Source organism: Scyliorhinus canicula, chromosome 2, assembly GCF_902713615.1.
Source record: "Scyliorhinus canicula chromosome 2, sScyCan1.1, whole genome shotgun sequence".
In the NCBI taxonomy this organism is placed as follows: Eukaryota; Metazoa; Chordata; class Chondrichthyes; order Carcharhiniformes; family Scyliorhinidae; genus Scyliorhinus; species Scyliorhinus canicula.
Genome location: NC_052147.1, coordinates 147,353,578 through 147,373,013, shown reverse-complemented (window position 1 = coordinate 147,373,013; position 19,436 = coordinate 147,353,578). Strand labels below are relative to the sequence as shown.

The following is a 19,436-nucleotide window of genomic DNA, read 5'->3' as shown; positions in this document are numbered from 1 at the left end:
GGTATTTATATATTCATATGCAATAAGTGGGACATGAGTGGATTAGGTGGCAACAATCTTGTGCACAAGAGATAATTGAAAAATCTCTGTGCATGGTGAAATACAAGCGGAATGAGCATTCTTCTCTGCCTGTGTAATTCACTTCTCCAACTGTTTCTGTCTCTGCCCATATATCTTGGGCGGGATTCTTCGCCCCGCCACTTTTCTGCCCCGACCCGCCGACGGGATTCTCCGTTACGCCGGTCGGTCAGTGAGGTTTCTCATTGTGGGGCAGCCCCACGCCGTTGGAAACCTCCGGGCACCAGCAAAACAGAGAATCCCGCCCCTCATCTTTGGACTTGTATTCTTCATTTACGCAAACCAACGTTGGCCTTCTATTCTTCATTTGCACAATCCTCTCTGGGTCTTTTACGCTTCACTTTCACAATACACTGCTGCTTTCCTGTGCTCCTCCGCAGCTTTCCTGTGCTCCTCCTCCTGGCTTTACAGATGGGCCCCCCTCCTTTAACTTGTACAATCCATTGCTAGCAAATTATTCTCCTCTGTGCAATTCACCTCACTTCTCCAAACAACTCGCACCAACTCTGCTACTCTCCTGCACTGCTGCCATCCTATCGTCTTCTACATATCTGACTCCATCTCTGTATTCTCCCCAATTGAATGCATTGCTGGCACCAACTATCCTTTTTGTAAACTCGCTGCTCCTCTGTGAAACTTACTCCCTGTTCCCCTTTAGCTCTATTATTCACTCCAATTCTGTTCAAGGGAATTCACTGTTACCCCCAAGATCTTCACTAACTATCTCACCATTGAGCTTTGACAACATCTCTCAAAGGTACACTCGTTTCTCATTTCCTTCAGCAACACAAAAGAGAATTTCACTAAGCCTAATCAAAGGATCCATCTCACACCACGACCCAGTATGACAAGAGGTACTCACAGAGAAGCAGGTTATAAATAGCTGTGTACCAAGGAGATCAATAGAATTGTACTGGCAAGCTCAGTGGTTTGATGTGAAAACCGTGGACATTTTTGCCTTTGAGGTAGCCCTGGCCTTTGAGAGCGTACAATGATATTGTAAAACCTCAGCACCTACCAGCCAGAGCCTCATATGCACACGTGCACTCCTACAAGACGGGCACTCTGACACGACGCGCATTCCTACACTCACTCTCTCTCTCTTGGGCAGTCAGTCAGCGTTGAGGATGCCTTGCTTCTACTCCGGGGAGGGGGGTTTTGCGGTGGCTGAAAAGTCCGAACCTGGATCTGCAGCATCTGCCACAGGTTTGGTGGGATGGGGTGGGACGCTCTAGATTCTGCATACACATTCCTACAAATACACACACTCCTCCGCGCAGTTGCAACCCACACTACTATCCGCAGTCTCAAACGTACACACTCCTTCATGCAGTTGCAAACACACACTTTTACACGCTGTCACAAACACACTCTTATACGCAGATGCAAACACATTTTTACGCGCAGTCGCAAGCACACACACCTATGTGGAGTCGCAAACACACACACACCTATATGCAGTTGCAAACACACACACTCTGAATATTTCACATCTGTATTCACCCAAGAGAATGAGGAGGCAGATATGGATCTCGGGGGGAGAAACTGTGGGGTTACTGAGCAAGTTGTTACAGGAAGGGACATGGTATTGGGGGTGTTGGCAGGCTTAAAAGTGGGAAAATTCTCCAGGTCCGGTCGAATTGTGTCTCAGGTTGCTGTGAGAGTGAGGGAGGAGATCGCAGGGGCTCTGATCCAAACTTTTAATTCTTCTCTGGCCACAGAAGAGGCGCCAGAGGACTGGAGAACCCACTATTGTGGTCCCATTATTTTAGAAAGGCCGTAGGGATAAGCCAGGGAACTACAGGCCAGTGAGTCTCACGTCAGCTGCAGCACTGTGTGCAGTTCTGGTTGCCACATTATAGGAAGGATGTGATTGAACTGGAGGGGGTGCAGAGGTGTTCCACCAGGATGTTTCCAGGGATGGAACATTTTAGTTATGAAAAGAGGTTGGATATACTTGGGTTGTTTTCACTGGAGCAGAGAAGGCTGACGGGCAACGTGATCGAGGTGTACAGGATTATGAGGGGCATGGACAGAGTGGATAGGGAACAGCTGTTCCACATAGTTGAAGAGTCGGTTACAAGGGGACATAAATTCAACGGGCAGGGCTGGAGGTGCAGGGGAGATTTGAGGAAAAACCTTTTTACCCAGAGGATGGTGACAGTCTGGAACGCACTGCCTGGGAGGGTACAGAGGTGGGTTGCCTCACATCCATTAAAAAGTACCTGATGGGCAGCACGGTGGCACAGTGGTTAGCATTGCTGCCTACGGCGCTGAGGACCCGGGTTCGAATCCCGGCCCTGGGTCACTGTCCGTGTGGAGTTTGCACATTCTCCCCGTGTCTGCGTGGGTTTCGCCCCCACAACCCAAAGATGTGCAGGTTAGGTGAATTGGCCACGCTAAATTGCCCCTTAATTGGAAAAAATAATTGGGTACTCTAAATTTATTTTTTTTAAAGTACCTGATGAGCACTTGGCATGACATAACATTCAAGGCAGTGCAGATTTGATGGTCCAAATGGCCTTTTCTGCACTGTATTTTTCTGTGATTCTGTGATACGTGCAGCCACAAACACACACATTCCTATGTGCAGTCGCAAACGCACACACTCCTTTCTTTTTTGTAATTTAGAGTAGCCAATTAAGGGGCAATTTAGCGTGGCCAATCCACCTAACCAGAACATCTTTGGGTTGTGGGGTGAAACCCACGCAAACACGGGGAGAATGTGCAAACTCCACACGGACAGTGACCTAGGGCCGGGATTCGAACCCGGGCCCTCAGCGCCGTAGTCCCAGAGCTAACCACTACACCACATGCCGCCCTACACACACACTCCTAAACGCTCGCAAACACACACACTCCTGTACACTCGCAGACATGCTTGCAGACACGCACACTCCTACGTGCAGTCGCAAACACACACACCTATTTGATTTGATTTGATTTATTATTGTCACATGTATTAGTATACAGTGAAAAGTATTGTTTCTTGCATGCTGTACAAACAATGCATACCGTACATCGGAAAGGAAGGAGAGACTGCAGAATATAATGTTACAGTTACAGCAAGGTTCCATTCAAAAGTCTGATGGCAGTAGGGAAGAAGCTGTTCTTGAGTCGGTTGGTACGTGACCTCAAACTTTGGTATCTTTTTCCTGACGGAAGGAGGTGGAAGAGAGTATGTCCGGGGTGCGAGGGGTCCTTAATTATGCTGGCTGCCTTTCTGAGGCAGCGGGAATTATAGATAGAGTCATGGATGGGAGGCTGGTTTGCGTGATGGACTGGGCTACATTCACGACCTTTTGTAGTTTCCTGTGGTATTGGGCAGAGCAGGCTCCATACCAAGCTGTGATACAACCAGAAAGAATGTTTTCTATGCTGCATCTGTAGAAGTTGGTGAGGGTCGTAGCTGACATGCCAAATTTCCTTAATCTTCTGAGAAGGTAAAGTCATTGGTGGGCTTCCTTAACTATAGTGTCGGCATGGGGGGACCAGGACAAGCTGTTGATGATCTGTACACCTAAAAAATTTAAGCTCTCGACCCTTTCTACTTTGTTCCCATTGATGTAGACAGGGGCATGTTCTCCACTACGCTTCCTGAAGTCGATGATAATCTCCTTCGTTTTGTTGACATTGAGGGGGAGATTATTGTCGTCGCACCAGTTCACCAGATTCTCTATCTCATTCCTAAACTCTGTCTCGTCATTGTTTGAAATCCAACCCACTACGGTGGTGTCATCAGCAAATTTGAGAATCGAGTTGGAGGGGAATTTGGCCACAGTCATAGGTGTATAAGGAGTATAGTAGGGGGCTGAGGATACAGCCTTGTGGGGCACCGGTGTTGAGGATGATCGTGGAGAAGGTGTTGTTGCCTATCTTTACTGATTGTGGCCTGTGGGTTAGAAAGTTCAGGATCCAGTCGCAGAGGGAGGAGCCGAGGCCACAGAGTTTGGAGATGAGTTTCATAGCAATGATGGTGTTAAAAGCTGAGCTGTAGTCAATAAATAGGAGTCTGACATAGGTAGCTTTGTTATCTAGGTGTTCCAGGGTAGAATGCAGGGCCATGGAGATGGCGTCTGCTGTGGACCTGTTGCTGCGGTAGGCAAACTGTAGTGGATCAAGGCAATCTGGGAGGCTGGAGTTGATTCATGCCATGACTAACCTTTCGAAGCACTTCATGATGATGGATGTCAGAGCCACTGGACGATAGTCATTAAGGCACGCTGCTTGAATTTTTTTTGGTACAGGGATGATGGTCGTCTTCTTGAAGCAGATAGGGACCTCAGATGTTGTAAAGAGAGGTTGAAGATGTCTGCAAATACGCCCGCCAGCTGACCGCGCAGGATCTGAGTGCTCGTCTGGGTACCCCATTCGGGTAGTGGCTTTCCGTGGGTTGACTCCTATGTGCAGTCACAAACACAAACTCCTAGGTGCAGTTGCAAACACACACTCCTACGTGCAGTTGCAAACACACACACTCCTAAACACTTGCAGACATACACACCCGTACTCATAGTCGCAAACAAACAGACTCCTCTGTACACTCCTACACTTAAGGTGCTACATACACTCTTATACATGCTCCTACGCACAATCACAAGGAGACTCCTAGGCACAGTCGCAAACACACATACTGCCAAACACACACACTCTCATGTACTCGGAAACACATGCACTGCTACACATATTTGTAAATTAACAGCACTCCTATGCGCAGTCGCAAACACACACTCCTAAGCACAGTCAAAAACACACACACACTCCCATGCATTCGCAAACACACACACTCATATACACACTCACAGACACACCCGCAATCATGCACTTGATTCAGAGTCGCAAACACACAGTCTCCAAAGAACAAACGTACACACTCCCAGGCACACACACTCCCATGCCCTTAAAAACACCCACACTCCTATGCACACCTGCAAACACATATTCTCCCCCACACACCCCGACACACAGTCAAACAGACTCCTAGGCATAGTCGCAAACACACTCACACTCCCATGCACACTTGCAAACGCACTCTCCTACACACTCCGCAACACACACACCTAGGCAGTCCGCTATACACACTTATATGCATTCCGCTATACACACATTCATATGCACAGTCACAGACTCTTATGCATTGTCGCACACACTCCCCTACGCACTCAGATATACACTCCTACGCATTCTGCTACACACACACGCTTATGCAAACTCGCAAACACATTTGCAAACATTCTCTTACGGACATTCGCAAACACATTCTCTTCCGCACATTTGCAAACACATTTTCCTACACACCTTCACAAACACATTCTCCTGTGCATATTCGCAAACACACACTTCTACCCAGTCACAAACACAGACACTTCTACACAGTCCCAAACAGCTATAAAGTCACTCCTACACACTCTTAATCACAAACACACACACTCCTACAGTAACAAATGCACACACTCCTATGCACTGCTCAACAGCTCCTTGCCTCCATGTTGATTTTGATGGAGGGGCTATTGCTACCCAGTTTTTCCAAGGCTATGCAGTCGCAAACGCAGTTTCCTATACAGTCCAAAACACACACACTGTTACAAAGACACTCCTACGTGCAGTCGGAAACACCCACTCCTACGCACAGTAATAAATGCACACCCCCTACGCACTCCTATATGCACTCTTACAGTCACAAACATACACCTACAGTCACAAATGCACACTTTCCTACGCCCTGCCACGCAGACGCTTCTATGCACAGTTGAAAATGCACACACACCTAGGCACTCCGACACACTCTCACACACAGTCACAAACACACACACTCCTAGGAACAGTCACAAACGCACACATTCCTACACAGTAGCAAACGCACACTCCTACAGTCGCGAACACACATATTCCTACGCAGTTACACACACTCCTACACACTGTCGTGAATGCAGACACTCCTAACCCATTACACACGCACACTCCTATGCACAATTACACTCCGACGCAGTCACAAACACACACACTCCTACTCAGTCACACACACACTCCAAGGTGCAGTTGCAAACACACTCACTTCCATGCATAGGCGCTAACACACTCACTTCCATGCAGTCTCAAATGCACACACCCCTATGCAGTTGTAAACGCACACACATACCTATGCACACACTCCTATGCACTCACACACAAACACCCTACGCACACTCTCAAACACACATACTTCTACGTACACGCACTCCTACGTGCATTCGTGCACACACTTGCATGCACACACACACAGCTGCTATCACATAAACAGACTTCCCATCTGCCATCAGCCATTTCCATGTCACCTTCTTTGAGCTCATTTGTACTTCATTAACTGCCATTGACTTAACAAGATTTATGTAAATGAGACCACAGGACCTTGCCAACTCCCACTGCAATCAAGTGATTATGTATGTACAATTCTCCTGCTATGAAAAATTAATAAATGACAAGCCCAGTCAAGACAAAGCAGAAACTCCTGTGTTTTTTTTCTCTTTCTGCTTCATTTTTTTTAAAGCATTTGCATGCTTCTTTAGAAAACATTAAGTCTGCTTTATATTGGAATTAATCAAAGTCTTTTGCTAATTTATCTGAATGCAGCTCTTTCAGTCATTGAAAGTAAATAAATACTTGTAATAAATGAAGCTACCTTATTAAACTGTAGAAATTTACAACTGGAATAATTAGATAAATAACTCCAATAAGGCAACGTGACATGTTTCACATCTCATCTTGAGTTCCCACTGAAGAAATGATACACTATTCTGATTAGTTACCGCAAAAAAAAATCAAAACCTGGCCAATGTAAGTTGCTGGCCCACTAATCTAATATTGATCACCACAGATTTCTTGATAATCAACTGCAAATGATGCCTTGGAAAAACTGGGTAGCAATAGACCCTCTGTCAAAATCAACATGGAGGCAAGGAGCTGGAACAATACCGCAACACTATTATAGGACTGTAGGAAATTCAGACCACTTATGACATATGCACCATAAGCTAGGAAGCGTTTGCAAGGCTGTAATATAATTTACAGTTACAATGGTGATTCTACAACCGTTCAGAATTCACTGTCATGGTTATGAGATGTTAGCTGAACCCCTCAATTAGATTCCACTGTTTTAACTCACTCTCGGGTATCTGTTACTTCATACATAAACCACCCAAAATCCTGGATTAGATTTCAGCCTATAACTCTCTAATGGGTATCTGTTATTCTATACAGTTAACTCCTGTCATATGCAACCCCCTCTATGTGTATGTGCACCAAATTGTGGTTCGCTGCACCAAAACGTTACTCATCCACGATTCAGACTCACGTGAGGCTGTTAAACTCGCATGTTTGCCATGTAGAATGCATACACTGTGCGTGCAGTCTCTGCACAAGCACAGGTTCACCTTTTGCAATTTCACCCATCGCAAGATTGGATGGAAATGGAACCCCCGCAAATGATGGAAGTTGCCGGCATATAAACCATCCTGAAGCCTTTGATTAGATTCCAGCCACGCTAAATTGCCCCTTAATGGGAAAAAATGAATTGGGGACTCTAAATTTATTTTTTTTAAAACATCTTGACACAGGAGCACAGGAACAGACCCCAAACTCTTCAACTTGCAACGGTGTAATGCTTGTATAAAGGTTCCTGAACAGCTATAGAGTGAACTCCTGTTCATGGATGATTGGAGGATAGCCAATGTGGTATCATCATTCAAGAAAGGAGGACGGCATTGCTGCCTACGGCGCTGAGGACCCGGGTTCGAATCCCGGCCCTGGGTCACTGTCCGTGTGGAGTTTGCACATTCTCCCCGTGTCTGCGTGGGTTTCACCCCCACAACCCAAAAGATGTGCAGGATAGGTAGATTGGCCACTCTAAATTGCCCCTTAATTGGAAAAAATAATTGGGTACTCTAAATTTATTTTTTGTAAAAGGACGGGATAAACCAGGAAACTACCGGCCAGTCAGTCTAACCTGTGGCGGGGAAACTATTAGAAGCAATTCTGAGAGACAGAATTAATCTGTATTTAGAGAGGCAGGGATTAATCAAGAACAGTCAGCATTATTTTGTTAAGGGACGTCATGTCTGACCAACTTTGCCTGTGTCCAATGGATCAGTGTTGGGGTCCAAGCTGTCTGTGGTTTATATAAACGATTTAGATATGAATGTAGGAAGGTCGATCGTTAAGTTTGCGGATGATACAAAAATTGGTGAGGTAGTAAATAGTGAGGAGGATAGCCTTTGATTACAGGAGGATAATGACAGGCTGGTCAGATGGGCTGATCAGTGGCAAATGGAATTCAATCCAGATAAGATGCATTTGGGCAGGACAAACAAAGCAAGGGAATACATGATAAATGGCAGGACCCTGGGAGGCACCGAGGATCAGAAGTACCTTGGTGAGCATGTACGCCGTCCCTTAAGGTAGCAGAGTAGGTGGATACAGTGGTTAAGAAAGCATATGGTAGCATGACATGGTGACACAGTGGTTAGCACTGCTGCCTCACAGCGCTTAGCACTGCTGCCTCACAGCGCTGAGGACCCGGGTTTGATCCTGGCCCCGGGTCACTGTCCATGTGGAACTTGTACATTCTCCCTGTGTCTGCGTGGGCCTCACCCCAACAACCCAAAGATGTGCAGGCTAGGTGAATTGGCCACGCTAAATTGCCTCTTAATTGGAAAAATTAAAACAATTTTTTTTTAAAGGGGGCAAAGGGTTTAAGAGCAGGAACTGTATAAAACGTTGGTTAAGCCACAGCTCGAGTATTGTGTGCAGTTCTGGAATCCATATTGGAGGGATGTGATAGCACTTGAAAGGGTCCAGAGGAGATTTACCAGGATGTTGCCTGGGCTGGAGGGTGTTAGTTATGAAGAGAGATTGAATGGACTTGGATTGGTTTCTTTGGAGCAGAGGAGGCTGAGGGGGGATCATGATTGAGATGTATAAAATTATGAGAAGCATAGAGTAGACAGGAAAGAGCTTTTCCCGTTGGTGGAAGGATCAATGACCAGGGGCACAGATTTAAGGTAAGGGGCAGGAGTTTTCGAGGGGATGGGAGGAAAAACTGTTTTACCTAGAGGGTGGTGGGAGTCTGGAACTCGCTGCCTGAAAGGGTGGTGGAGGCAGAGATCCTGGTGGAGGCAGAGATCCTTATAACATATAAGAAGTATTTAGATGTGCAATTGTGATCCCAAGGCATACAAGACTATGTGCCAAGTGCTGGGAAATGGAATTAGAATAGTTAGGTGGTTGTTTTTGAACGGCGCAGACTTCTTGACTGCTCTCTAACACATGCTCCAGAGGACATTCAGCTGCTAGTTGCTCGCTTTTCCCTCGCGCCTGATATCAACCCACTCGTGGCTACGTACTCCAAAGCTCCATAGTCACTATCAACACCCCTCTCCATTCAGTGCAGATGTTTTGCTATTTTGGAAGTATCCTCTCCAATAACACTATGCTGGATGACAAATTCAACCATTGTCTGGCAAAAGTAAGCTCAGTGTACGGCAAGAACAGACTCAAACTTTGGATAGATCATGGAGTTTGTCTCACGGCAAACTTCAAAGTCTACCAGGTTCTTGTATCTCTTCTTTATGGGTGCGAGACTTGGATAACCTACCAACATCACATAAAGCGACTTAGAAGCATTTCATTTTCACTAAGATCTATTTGCAACATCAACTGGCAGGATAAAACCCCCAACACCTAGGTTCTTGCAAACTGCTGCTTATTTTTTATTCGTTCTTAGGATGTGGACGTCGCTGCCTGGGCCAGCATTTGTTGCCCACCCCTAATTGCCCTTGACCTGAGTGGCTTGCTCGGCTATTTCAGTGGGGGAAGTTAAGAGTCAACCGGATCGCTGCGTGGGTCTGCAGTCACATGTCGGTCAAACTGGGTTAGGCTGGCAGGTTTCCTTCCCTGAAAGACACTAGTGAACCAAATGGGTTTTTGTGACAATTGGCAATGTTTTCATGGTCATCATTAGAGTTTTAATTCCAGATTTTTATTGAATTCAAACTTCACCTTCAATTCGAACCTGTGACCCCAAAGAACTACCCTTGGATCTGGATTAGTCATCCAGTGACAATACTACTACGCCATCATCTTACCTGGCATCGAGATATGTGCATCAGAGTTCAGATTCACTGGGTCATCCACATGGTTCACGTGGAGGTTTCTCACACAACAAAGCAAACCTCCACAGCCAACTGAACATGGGAACCCGACCATAAGACGACCTAAACTTATACATTAAGACAGCCTAAAGGCAAATCTCAGAGCTGGATCCCAATATGGGGGGAGAAAAACAACCTTGAACAGATCCAAATGCAGAAGTCTCTGTGATCAAGTGATTTTGATATTCCAGGAGAACAGAGTCAAGTGCCTTCAGGAGAAGGGAGTTCGGTGCAAAGCCAATGCCTCCAACACTGACTTCACCTGCAATATTTGTGATCGATTATGCAAATACAAACTTGGTTTAACATCACACATGAGACAACATCAACCTAGACTGTAAATCGTTCTTTTTCTGATAAACATTCATTCATCCATCGAAGAGATGGGAGAATCTACAAAACCACCCAATACCCACAATGAAGAGTCCAGTTTATAACTCACTCCTGGGTATCTATTATTCAATATACCACCCAAACACTTCAATTAGATTCCAGCCAGCAAGTCACTCCCAATTATCCATTATTCTTTGAACCTCTCAGTAAAATTTCAGCCACTAACTTATTCTGCTGATCCACTATTCTCTGTCACAACTGGAGTATGCCATGATGCAGTTGGCATGTTTGTTTCTTTTGATCTAAGTTCCCCAGCTGTCTCGAGTGCAAGATATTGTTAAACAGAACAGTCATGGATGCAGGGAAATATATCAGCAGTAGCAGTTAATGATTTACCACTTTTGTAAAAAAAAATCTAACATTTAGATTCAAAGTGGAAAAAAAGATTCTTGTTCTATGAATTTTACTGTGAAAAACAAAACTCTCAGTCTACTCTGTGCTTTATTCATGGAAGAAACTCAGTGAGACGCCACACGCAAAGCCAACATAAACTCAGAATGTCAATGTTACATTGTTTAAGACAAACTTCCAATTTCATTCTTAAAAATAGGATTAAAAAAATAAAGAGAACAAAACCTCTTTCTGTATAAGCACCACATGACTATCAAAATACCTTTTCTGCTTAGAAGATTGTACGGAGAAGATTGACACAAAGGCCACATTCGCAGCTGTCAAAAGAATTTCCCCATCCCCCATATTGAAATAAGCAAGTTAATTTGCACGTTAGTTGAGGTTCCACTAAAGCCTCTTCATTAGGATATCTGCAAACAAGGGCAAATAGTGGGTGCACAGGCCATCGTTATCAGAACTAATTGCCTCAGCTCGGGGAGCAGAGGAAGTCATGTTCAGATGTCCTCCCGCATCGGCAAATTGGGGCCAAGTCAAACAATATACGAGATCACAAGAGTTCTGTACCGTGATCGGCTTCAGACACTCGCCTGTTCAGTCCCAATCATGGCACTCCTACAAAGCTGGCCTTTGAAGCAGCCGAAGCTGGAAGCACTCCATATGCAGATAGGGGCTGCAGATTGCTGTTAATTAGACCCAGTTCTTAAAACTTCCCACGGTGTCGCGGGTATCTTACTCTAATGATCTGACTTTAGCGCGTTTAGGGCCCAGCTAATTGATGTCAAGTGTGCGATTTCTATTAATGAAATGGAAACCATCAGACAAACAGAGAGAGAGGAAAAACAAGAGGTGGGTTACAGAGTCAAACCTATGGTGCTCCATGCCTCCAATTAAAAAGAGCAGTGGGGAGAAAAGAAAAACAGCAGCTTACCTGCTTAATTGGGATTGCGCGGCCGCTCCCAATACTGTCTGCTCTGGTCTCAAGATTTTTCTTCTCCTTGTCTAGATCACTTCCCTTTCGAGACTAGAAGACAGAAAATGACCAATGTGATATAGCTGGGATTTAAACTTTTAAGATACCGAGGTACATTGTGAACTTAAAATTCATGGCCTGAAATCTTATCTTTGAATAGCACCACATGTCAATGGGATTCTTAGCGTATCACAACAACATTCAGCCACCTGAGTCAGAGGCACAGGTTTCCATTATTAGTAAATTATTTGCAGCTGTCTTGGGAAACCAAAAAAAACTCAGTGCCACTTATAGGCCGAGGCTAAGAAACCATTCAGCCTTCGCAAGTTTCTAAAGCCAGGGAAAGAGATATTGTCACTGGGCAAAGTTAACGCATTGGTTTGGCCTCCACTATCGACATTAGGCCTGTTGGAGTCAGGACGATTTGCCAGCAATATGCCGTGGGGGACCAAACAGGGACTGTGTTGTTTCAAAGTGCACTCCACTTCTTCCAAGGGTAACACCGATGGGAAATCCAAGACCCGTGTGCCTCAGAGTTGCCTTCAATACCAGTCAGCTGGGTTCACTGCCTACTCGGCTAAGATAACTATGACAAGCACATCAGGGTCAGATTCCTGGAGTAGCTGATGTCTGTTATCCTAATTTAGCTGGCACAGATATAGAACAGTACAGCACAAAACAGGCCCTTCAGCCCTCAATGCTGTGCCGAGCCATGATCACCCTACTCAAACCCACGTATCCACCCTATACCCGTAACCCAACAACCCCCCCCTTAACCTTACTTTTATTAGGACACTACGGGCAATTTAGCATGGCCAATCCACCTAACCCGCACATCTTTGGACTGTGGGAGGAAACCGGAGCACCCGGAGGAAACCCACGCACACAGGGGGAGGACGTGCAGACTCCACACAGACAGTGACCCAGCCGGGAATCGAACCTGGGACCCTGGAGCTGTGAAGCATTTATGCTAACCACCATGCTACCCTGCTGCCTAATGATGGGCCGAACTGCCCCTTTCTGTGCTACAATGCTTCTACATTTCTACAGGAGGTGTAGCATGGCAGAAGGGAACAACAAGCCACACATCACCCACTGCAGCAGCAGCTCTCCATTCACAATAACCAGGAGTGTGATCAGGGCACATGGCAGGGCTGCAGGAGGGGGAGCAGAGGTGGCTGGGCATGTAGGAGGACGGGAATAGGGGAGGGGAGGGACCAGAAGAGGCCGAGTATGGAGGAGGGCCTGCATGAGCATTGGAGGAGATTGGGTGGGGTGGGGGTGCACTAGGAGATGGAGGGTCCAGAGGAGGTGGGACCTGAAGGAGATGTGGCTGCACAAGAGCTGGAGGAGATAGGGCCATTTGCGGGGATCATTTGCGGGGATCAGAGGAGGTGTGACCAGGTGCGACTGCACGAGGGTTGAAGGATTTGAGGTCCCATGTTCCGAGTCGCAGAAATCGCAAAAGGATGAAGGAAACTCATGAGGCATTTCCAGACAGGCACATCACTGAGGTAATCACCGGTTAACTAGGTGTGAACAGCTGACTGAAATTATCTTAAATAGTTAGTGCCTTTAACGTCTCATAATTAATTCATTTAATACTAAAACACTAGCGTCATTTGTCCAATATACGTATCTGCCCATGAGAAGTAGGTGGGGACTATACTAATATACTGGAAATAATTGATCTAAAACATATTACATTCTCTTCATTTGACACACTGTGTATCCTCAATTTGTCACTTCAATCTCTCATCACTATCATCACCTGTGACAGACCTGCACCAAGCAACACATCACCGCTCAAAAGGCTCTCTTCAGACCCATCTGGAGTTTTGAAGGTCACGATCTTTAACTATCGTGCGCTGTTTCTGACAGCTCAAATCGACACAGGATGAAAATTCACATTTCACAAAATGTAGAGTGTTCCTTGGCAGCTATCATTATATTTTACTCCCTGCTCTTTTTAGGCCTCTTCCTTTTGCCTCTGAATGCTTTGTTGTGCCTCTCAGCTATTCTACCCCAGCCACAGTGCTATGCACAAGTTAAATGGGCAGCGGACATCGACACACGCAAGTTCTCAAAGACTAGTCAGTACCACAGAGATAGAAAAATTAACTTTGTTGTTCCAGTGCCTACTTCAAGCTAAAAATGTATCTTATATTTAAACTTTTTCTTCAATATGGTGGGGGGGGGGAGCTCGGTGATTATGACTTAATTTGACTGTGAATATAATTACATCCGCGGGGGGGGGGGGGGGGGGGGGGGGGTATGGTGGCAGGCATGGTGGCACAGAGGTTAGCACTGCTGCCTCACGGCACCGAGGACCCAAGTTCGATTCCGGCCCCGGGTCACTGTCTGTGTGCCGTTTGCATATTCTCCCCATGTCTGGGGAGAATGTCTTTTGTTTGCACTGAGTGCTGGATTTGGGTGCATTTAAGTGCTATAGTGAGAGTTTGGTGACTGAGGGAGTTAGGTGAGGAGGGAGTAAGGTGCTCCTTTTCATTTCATTTCCTACATTTCCTCAGAGCATGAAGGGAGCCGGGGGTTTACAGAGAGTACAGCTGACTGGGAGCAGAGTCGGAGGGCAGAGTTCCAGTTGGTCCACAGCGCAGCTGTATTCTGTAAGGTAAGAGGGGATGAGGCTAGAGCAGTTGCATGCTCCTCCTGTAGGATGTGGTTGGTGAGGTATACCACCGGTGTCCCCGCTGACTGTACCTGCGGTAAGTGCACCCAACTCCAGCTCCTCAGAGACCGTGTCAGGGAACTGGAGCTGGAGGAACTTCGGATCATCCGGGAGGCAGAGGGGGTAATAGAGAAGAGTTACAGGGAGGTAGCCACACCCAAGGTACAGGACAAGAGTAGCTGGGTTACAGTCAGAGGAAAGAAAACAAACGGGCAGACAGTCCAGGGATCCCTCGTGGCCGTTCCCTTCAAAACAAGTCTACCGTTTTGGATGCTGGTGGGGGTGGGGGATGACCGAACGGGGGGAAGGCCCTAGCAGCCAGGTCTCTGGCACTGAGTCTGGCTCTGGGGCTCAGAAGGGAAGGGGGGAGAATAGAAAAGCAATAGTGATAGGAGACTCAATGGTTAGGGGAATAGAAAAGAGATTCTGTGGTCGCGAGCAAAACTCCCCGATGGTTATGTTTCCTCCCTGGTGCCAGGGCCAGGGATGTCTCAGATCGTGTCTTCAGGATCCTTAAGGGGGAGGGTGAGCCGCCAGAAGTCGTGGTGCACATTGGTACCAACGACGTAGATAGGAAAAGGGGTGTGGATGTAATAAACGAGTTTAGGGAGTTAGGCTGGAAGTTAAAAGCCAGGACAGACAGAGTTGTCATCTCTGGTTTGTTGCCGGCGCCACATGATAGCGAGGCTAGGAATATGGAGAGAGTGCAGTTGAACACGTGGCTGCAGGAATGGTGTAGGAGGGAGGGCTTCAGGTATTTGAATAATTGGAGCGCATTCTGGGGAAGGTGGGACCTGAACAAGCAGGACGGGTTGCATCTGAACCAGAGGGGCACCAATATGCTGGGAGGGAGGTTTTCTAGTCCTCTTCCGGAGGGTTTAAACTAATTTGGCAGGGGAATGGGAACCGGACTTGTAGTCAGCAACTAAGGTAGCCAATGTTCAGGACGTCAAAGCGTGTAGTGTAGCAGTGGGGAAGGTAACACTGACAAAGGAGTATACTTGCAGGCACGGAGATGGGTTGAAGTGTGTATACTTCAATGCAAGAAGCATCAGGAATAAGGTGGGTGAACGTAAGGCATGGATCGGTACTTGGGACTACGATGTGGTGGCCATCACGGAAACTTGGATAGGTGAAAGAAAACGAACAGGCAGACAGTGCAGGGGTCCCTCGTGGCCGATAGGAAACTCAAATAGTTTGGATGGGGTGGTGTTTGTGCAGTGTGTCCGGGAAGCTTTTCAAACACAGTATGTAGATTGTCCGACCAGAGGGGAGGCCATATTGGATTTGGTACTTGGTAATGAACCAGGGCAAGTGATAGATTTGTTAGTGGGGGAGCATTTTGGAGATTGTGACCACAATTCTGTGGCTTTCACTTTAGTAATGGAAAGGGATAGATGTGTGCAACAGGGCAAGGTTTACAATTGGGGGAAAGGCAAATACGATGCTGTCAGACAAGAACTGAAGTGCATAAATTGGAAACATAGGCTGTCAGGAAAGGACACAATTGAAATGTAGAACTTGTTCAAGGAACAGATACCACGTGTCCTTGATATGTATGTCCCTGTCAGGCAGAGAAGAGATGGTCGAGTGAGGGAACCATGGTTGACAAGAGAGGTTGAATGTCTTGTTAAGAGGAAGAAGGATACTTATGTAAGGCTGAGGAAACAAGGTTCAGACAGGGCACTTGAGGGATACAAGATACCCAGGAGGGAACTGAAGAAAGGGATTAGGAGAGCTAAGAGAGGGCATGAAAAATCTTTGGCAGGTAGAATCAAGGAAAACCCCAAGGCATTTTACACATATGTGAAAAATATGAGAATGACGAGAGCGAGGGTGGGTCCAATCAAGGACAGTAGCGGGAGATTGTGTATTGAGTCTGAAGAGATAGGAGAGGTCTTGAACGAGTACATTTCTTCAGTATTTACGAATGAAAGGGGCCGTATTGTTGGAGAGGACAGTGTGAAACAGATTGGTAAGCTCGAGGAGATACTTGTTAGGAAGGAAGATGTGTTGGGCATTTTGAAAAACTTGAGGATAGACAAGTCCCCCGGGCCTGACAGGATATATCCAAGGATTCTATGGGAAGCAAGAGATGAAATTGCAGAGCCGTTGGCAATGATCCTTCCGTCCTCGCTGTCAACAGGTGTGGTACCAGGGGATTGGAGAGTGGCGAATGTCGTGCCCCTGTTCAAAAAAGGGAATAGGGATAACCCTGGGAATTACAGGCCAGTTAGTCTTACTTCGGTGGTAGGCAAAGTCATAGAAAGGGTACTGAGGGATAGGATTACTGAGCATCTGGAAAGACACTGCTTGATTAGAGATAGTCAGCACGGATTTGAGAGGGGTAGGTCTTGCCTTACAAGTCTTATTGAATTCTTTGAGGAGGTGACCAAGCACGTGGATGAAGGTAAAGCAGTGGATGTGGTGTACATGGATTTTAGTAAGGCATTTGATAATGTTCCTCATGGTAGGCTTATGCAGAAAGTAAGGAGGCATGGGATAGTGGGATATTTGGCCAGTTGGATAACGAACTGGCTAACCGATAGAAGTCAGAGAGTGGTGGTGGATGGCAAATATTCAGCCTGGAGCCCAGTTATCAGTGGCGTACCGCAGGGATCAGTTCTGGGTCCTCTGCTGTTTGTGATTTTCATTAATGACTTGGATGAGGGAGTTGAAGGGTGGGTCAGTAAATTTGCCGACCATATAAAGATTGGTGGAGTTGTGGATAGTGAGGAGGGCTGTTGTCGGCTGCAAAGAGACATAGATAGGATGCAGAGCTGGGCTGAGAAGTGGCAGATGGAGTTTAACCCTGAAAAGTGTGAGGTTGTCCATTTTGGAAGGACAAATATGAATGCGGAATACAGGGTTAACGATAGAGTTCTTGGCAATGTGGAGGAGCAGAGAGCTCTTGGGGTCTATGTTCATAGATTTTTGAAAGTTGCCACTCAAGTGGATAGAGCTGTGAAGAAGGCCGATGGTATGCTAGTGTTCATTAGCAGAGGGATTGAATTTAAGAGCCGTGAGGTGATGATGCAGCTGTACAAAACCTTGGTAAGGCCACATTTGGAGTACTGTGTGCACTTCTGGTCGCTTCATTTTAGGAAGGATGTGGAAGCTTTGGAAAAGGTGCAAAGGAGATTTACCAGGATGTTGCCTGGAATGGAGAGTAGGTCTTACGAGGAAAGGTTGAGGGTGCTAGGCCTTTTCTCATGAGAACGGAGAAAGATGAGGGGCGACTTGATAGAAGTTTATAAGATGATCAGGGGAATAGATAGAGTAGACAGTCAGAGACTTTTTCCCCGGGTGGAACAAAGCATTACAAGGGGACATAAATTTAAGGTGAATGGTGGAAGATATTGGGGGAAATCAGAGGTAGGTTGTTTACCCAGAGAGTAGTGGTAGCATGGAATGCACTGCCTGTGGACGTAGTTGAGTCAGAAACATTAGGGACCTTCAAGCGGCTATTGGATAGGTACATGGATTACGGTAGAATGGTGGGGTGTAGATTAATTTGTTCTTAATCTAGCACAAAAGTTCGGCATAACATCGTGGGCCGAAGGGCCTGTTCTGTGCTGTATTTTTCTATGTTCTATGTCTGCTTGGGTCTCACCCCAACAACACAAAGATATGCAGGGTAGGTAGACTGGCTACACTAAGTTGCCCCTCAACTGGAAAAAAAGAATATAATTACATCCCAGCATAGTTCACACAATGAATCACTAGTTACTAAGTCTTTAATACAGCAAGAGTTTAAAGATGTTACAATGTACACATTAGAAGAAAAAGGGTTAACTTTGCATGTTTGACTGCCTGAATTTCACTTGTCGAAACAAAATAAATTTGGCATTCATATTTTTCTACAATCCATTATTTTATGGAGGCTTTGATTTTTTCAGAATTCAACAACCTAGGTCACGTAGTTAGGATGTGCAGCAAATGTTAATCAAACATGCAATGGTGTTGGAGATGTGAGCCATTATACAGCTGAGTGAGGGCACCTAGTGGCAAAAATCCAGTACAGCAGCCATTTAAAAAAGTCACATTTTCATATTGAATTAAGCAAAAACCACTGCTGGTACTGCAAATCTGAAATGAGAACAGCAAATGCTGCAAGCACTCAGCAGGTTAGGCAGCACCTGTGGAGAGAGGGTAAAAATTAGGTTAACATTTCTGGCAGGTGAGGCTACAATTATTTGAATTGAGAGCCAATGTACACAGATAGCCAAAAGAATTAGAATACAACCTCTGGGGCAGCACGGCAGCGCAGTGGCGCCAAGGTCCTAGGTTCGATACTGGCTCTGGGTCGCTGTTCGTGTGGAGTTTGCACAATCTCCCTGTGTTTGCGTGGGTCTCTCCCCCACAACCCAAAGTTGGTTGGTTCATTGGCCACGCTAAATTGCCCCTTAATTGGAAATAAATGAATTTGGTACTCTAAATTTATTTTTTTTAAATAGACTGCAACCTCTGTCGAAGTTGGTCATGTGTTCTCGAAGGCCTGGTGTGAACGTGATGGCTCTGTGTCAAAACCAACTACTTTAACCACATCTTTATGATTCATAGATGTAGCTCTGCAAGCACGGGTAGAGCCATTGCTCAAATGATCCTGTTTTATGTGTTCACTGAGGCAATAAGAGTCAAGTCATCCCATCATGGAGGCGTTGTGAGCAAACTGCATGTCTCTTCTAAATAATGACCAGAAATGGGCAATTTCCAGCGTGGGGTAACTGGGCAGGGATGACAAGAGAGAACGCTCGAGAGATGCTTCGGA

General features: G+C 46.1%; 1 protein-coding gene across 7 annotated transcripts in view; it reads right to left on the bottom strand.

Annotated features, from left to right (window-relative positions):
• Positions 1 to 19,436, bottom strand: part of agap1 (ArfGAP with GTPase domain, ankyrin repeat and PH domain 1) — a 959,457-nt gene that overhangs the window by 371,798 nt on the left and 568,223 nt on the right. For all 7 annotated transcript variants that reach the window (XM_038787582.1, XM_038787583.1, XM_038787584.1 and 4 more), the window contains one exon: positions 11,935 to 12,027. In XM_038787582.1, coding sequence (XP_038643510.1) covers positions 11,935 to 12,027 — 93 coding nt within the window. The remainder of the gene's footprint in view (positions 1 to 11,934; positions 12,028 to 19,436) is intronic.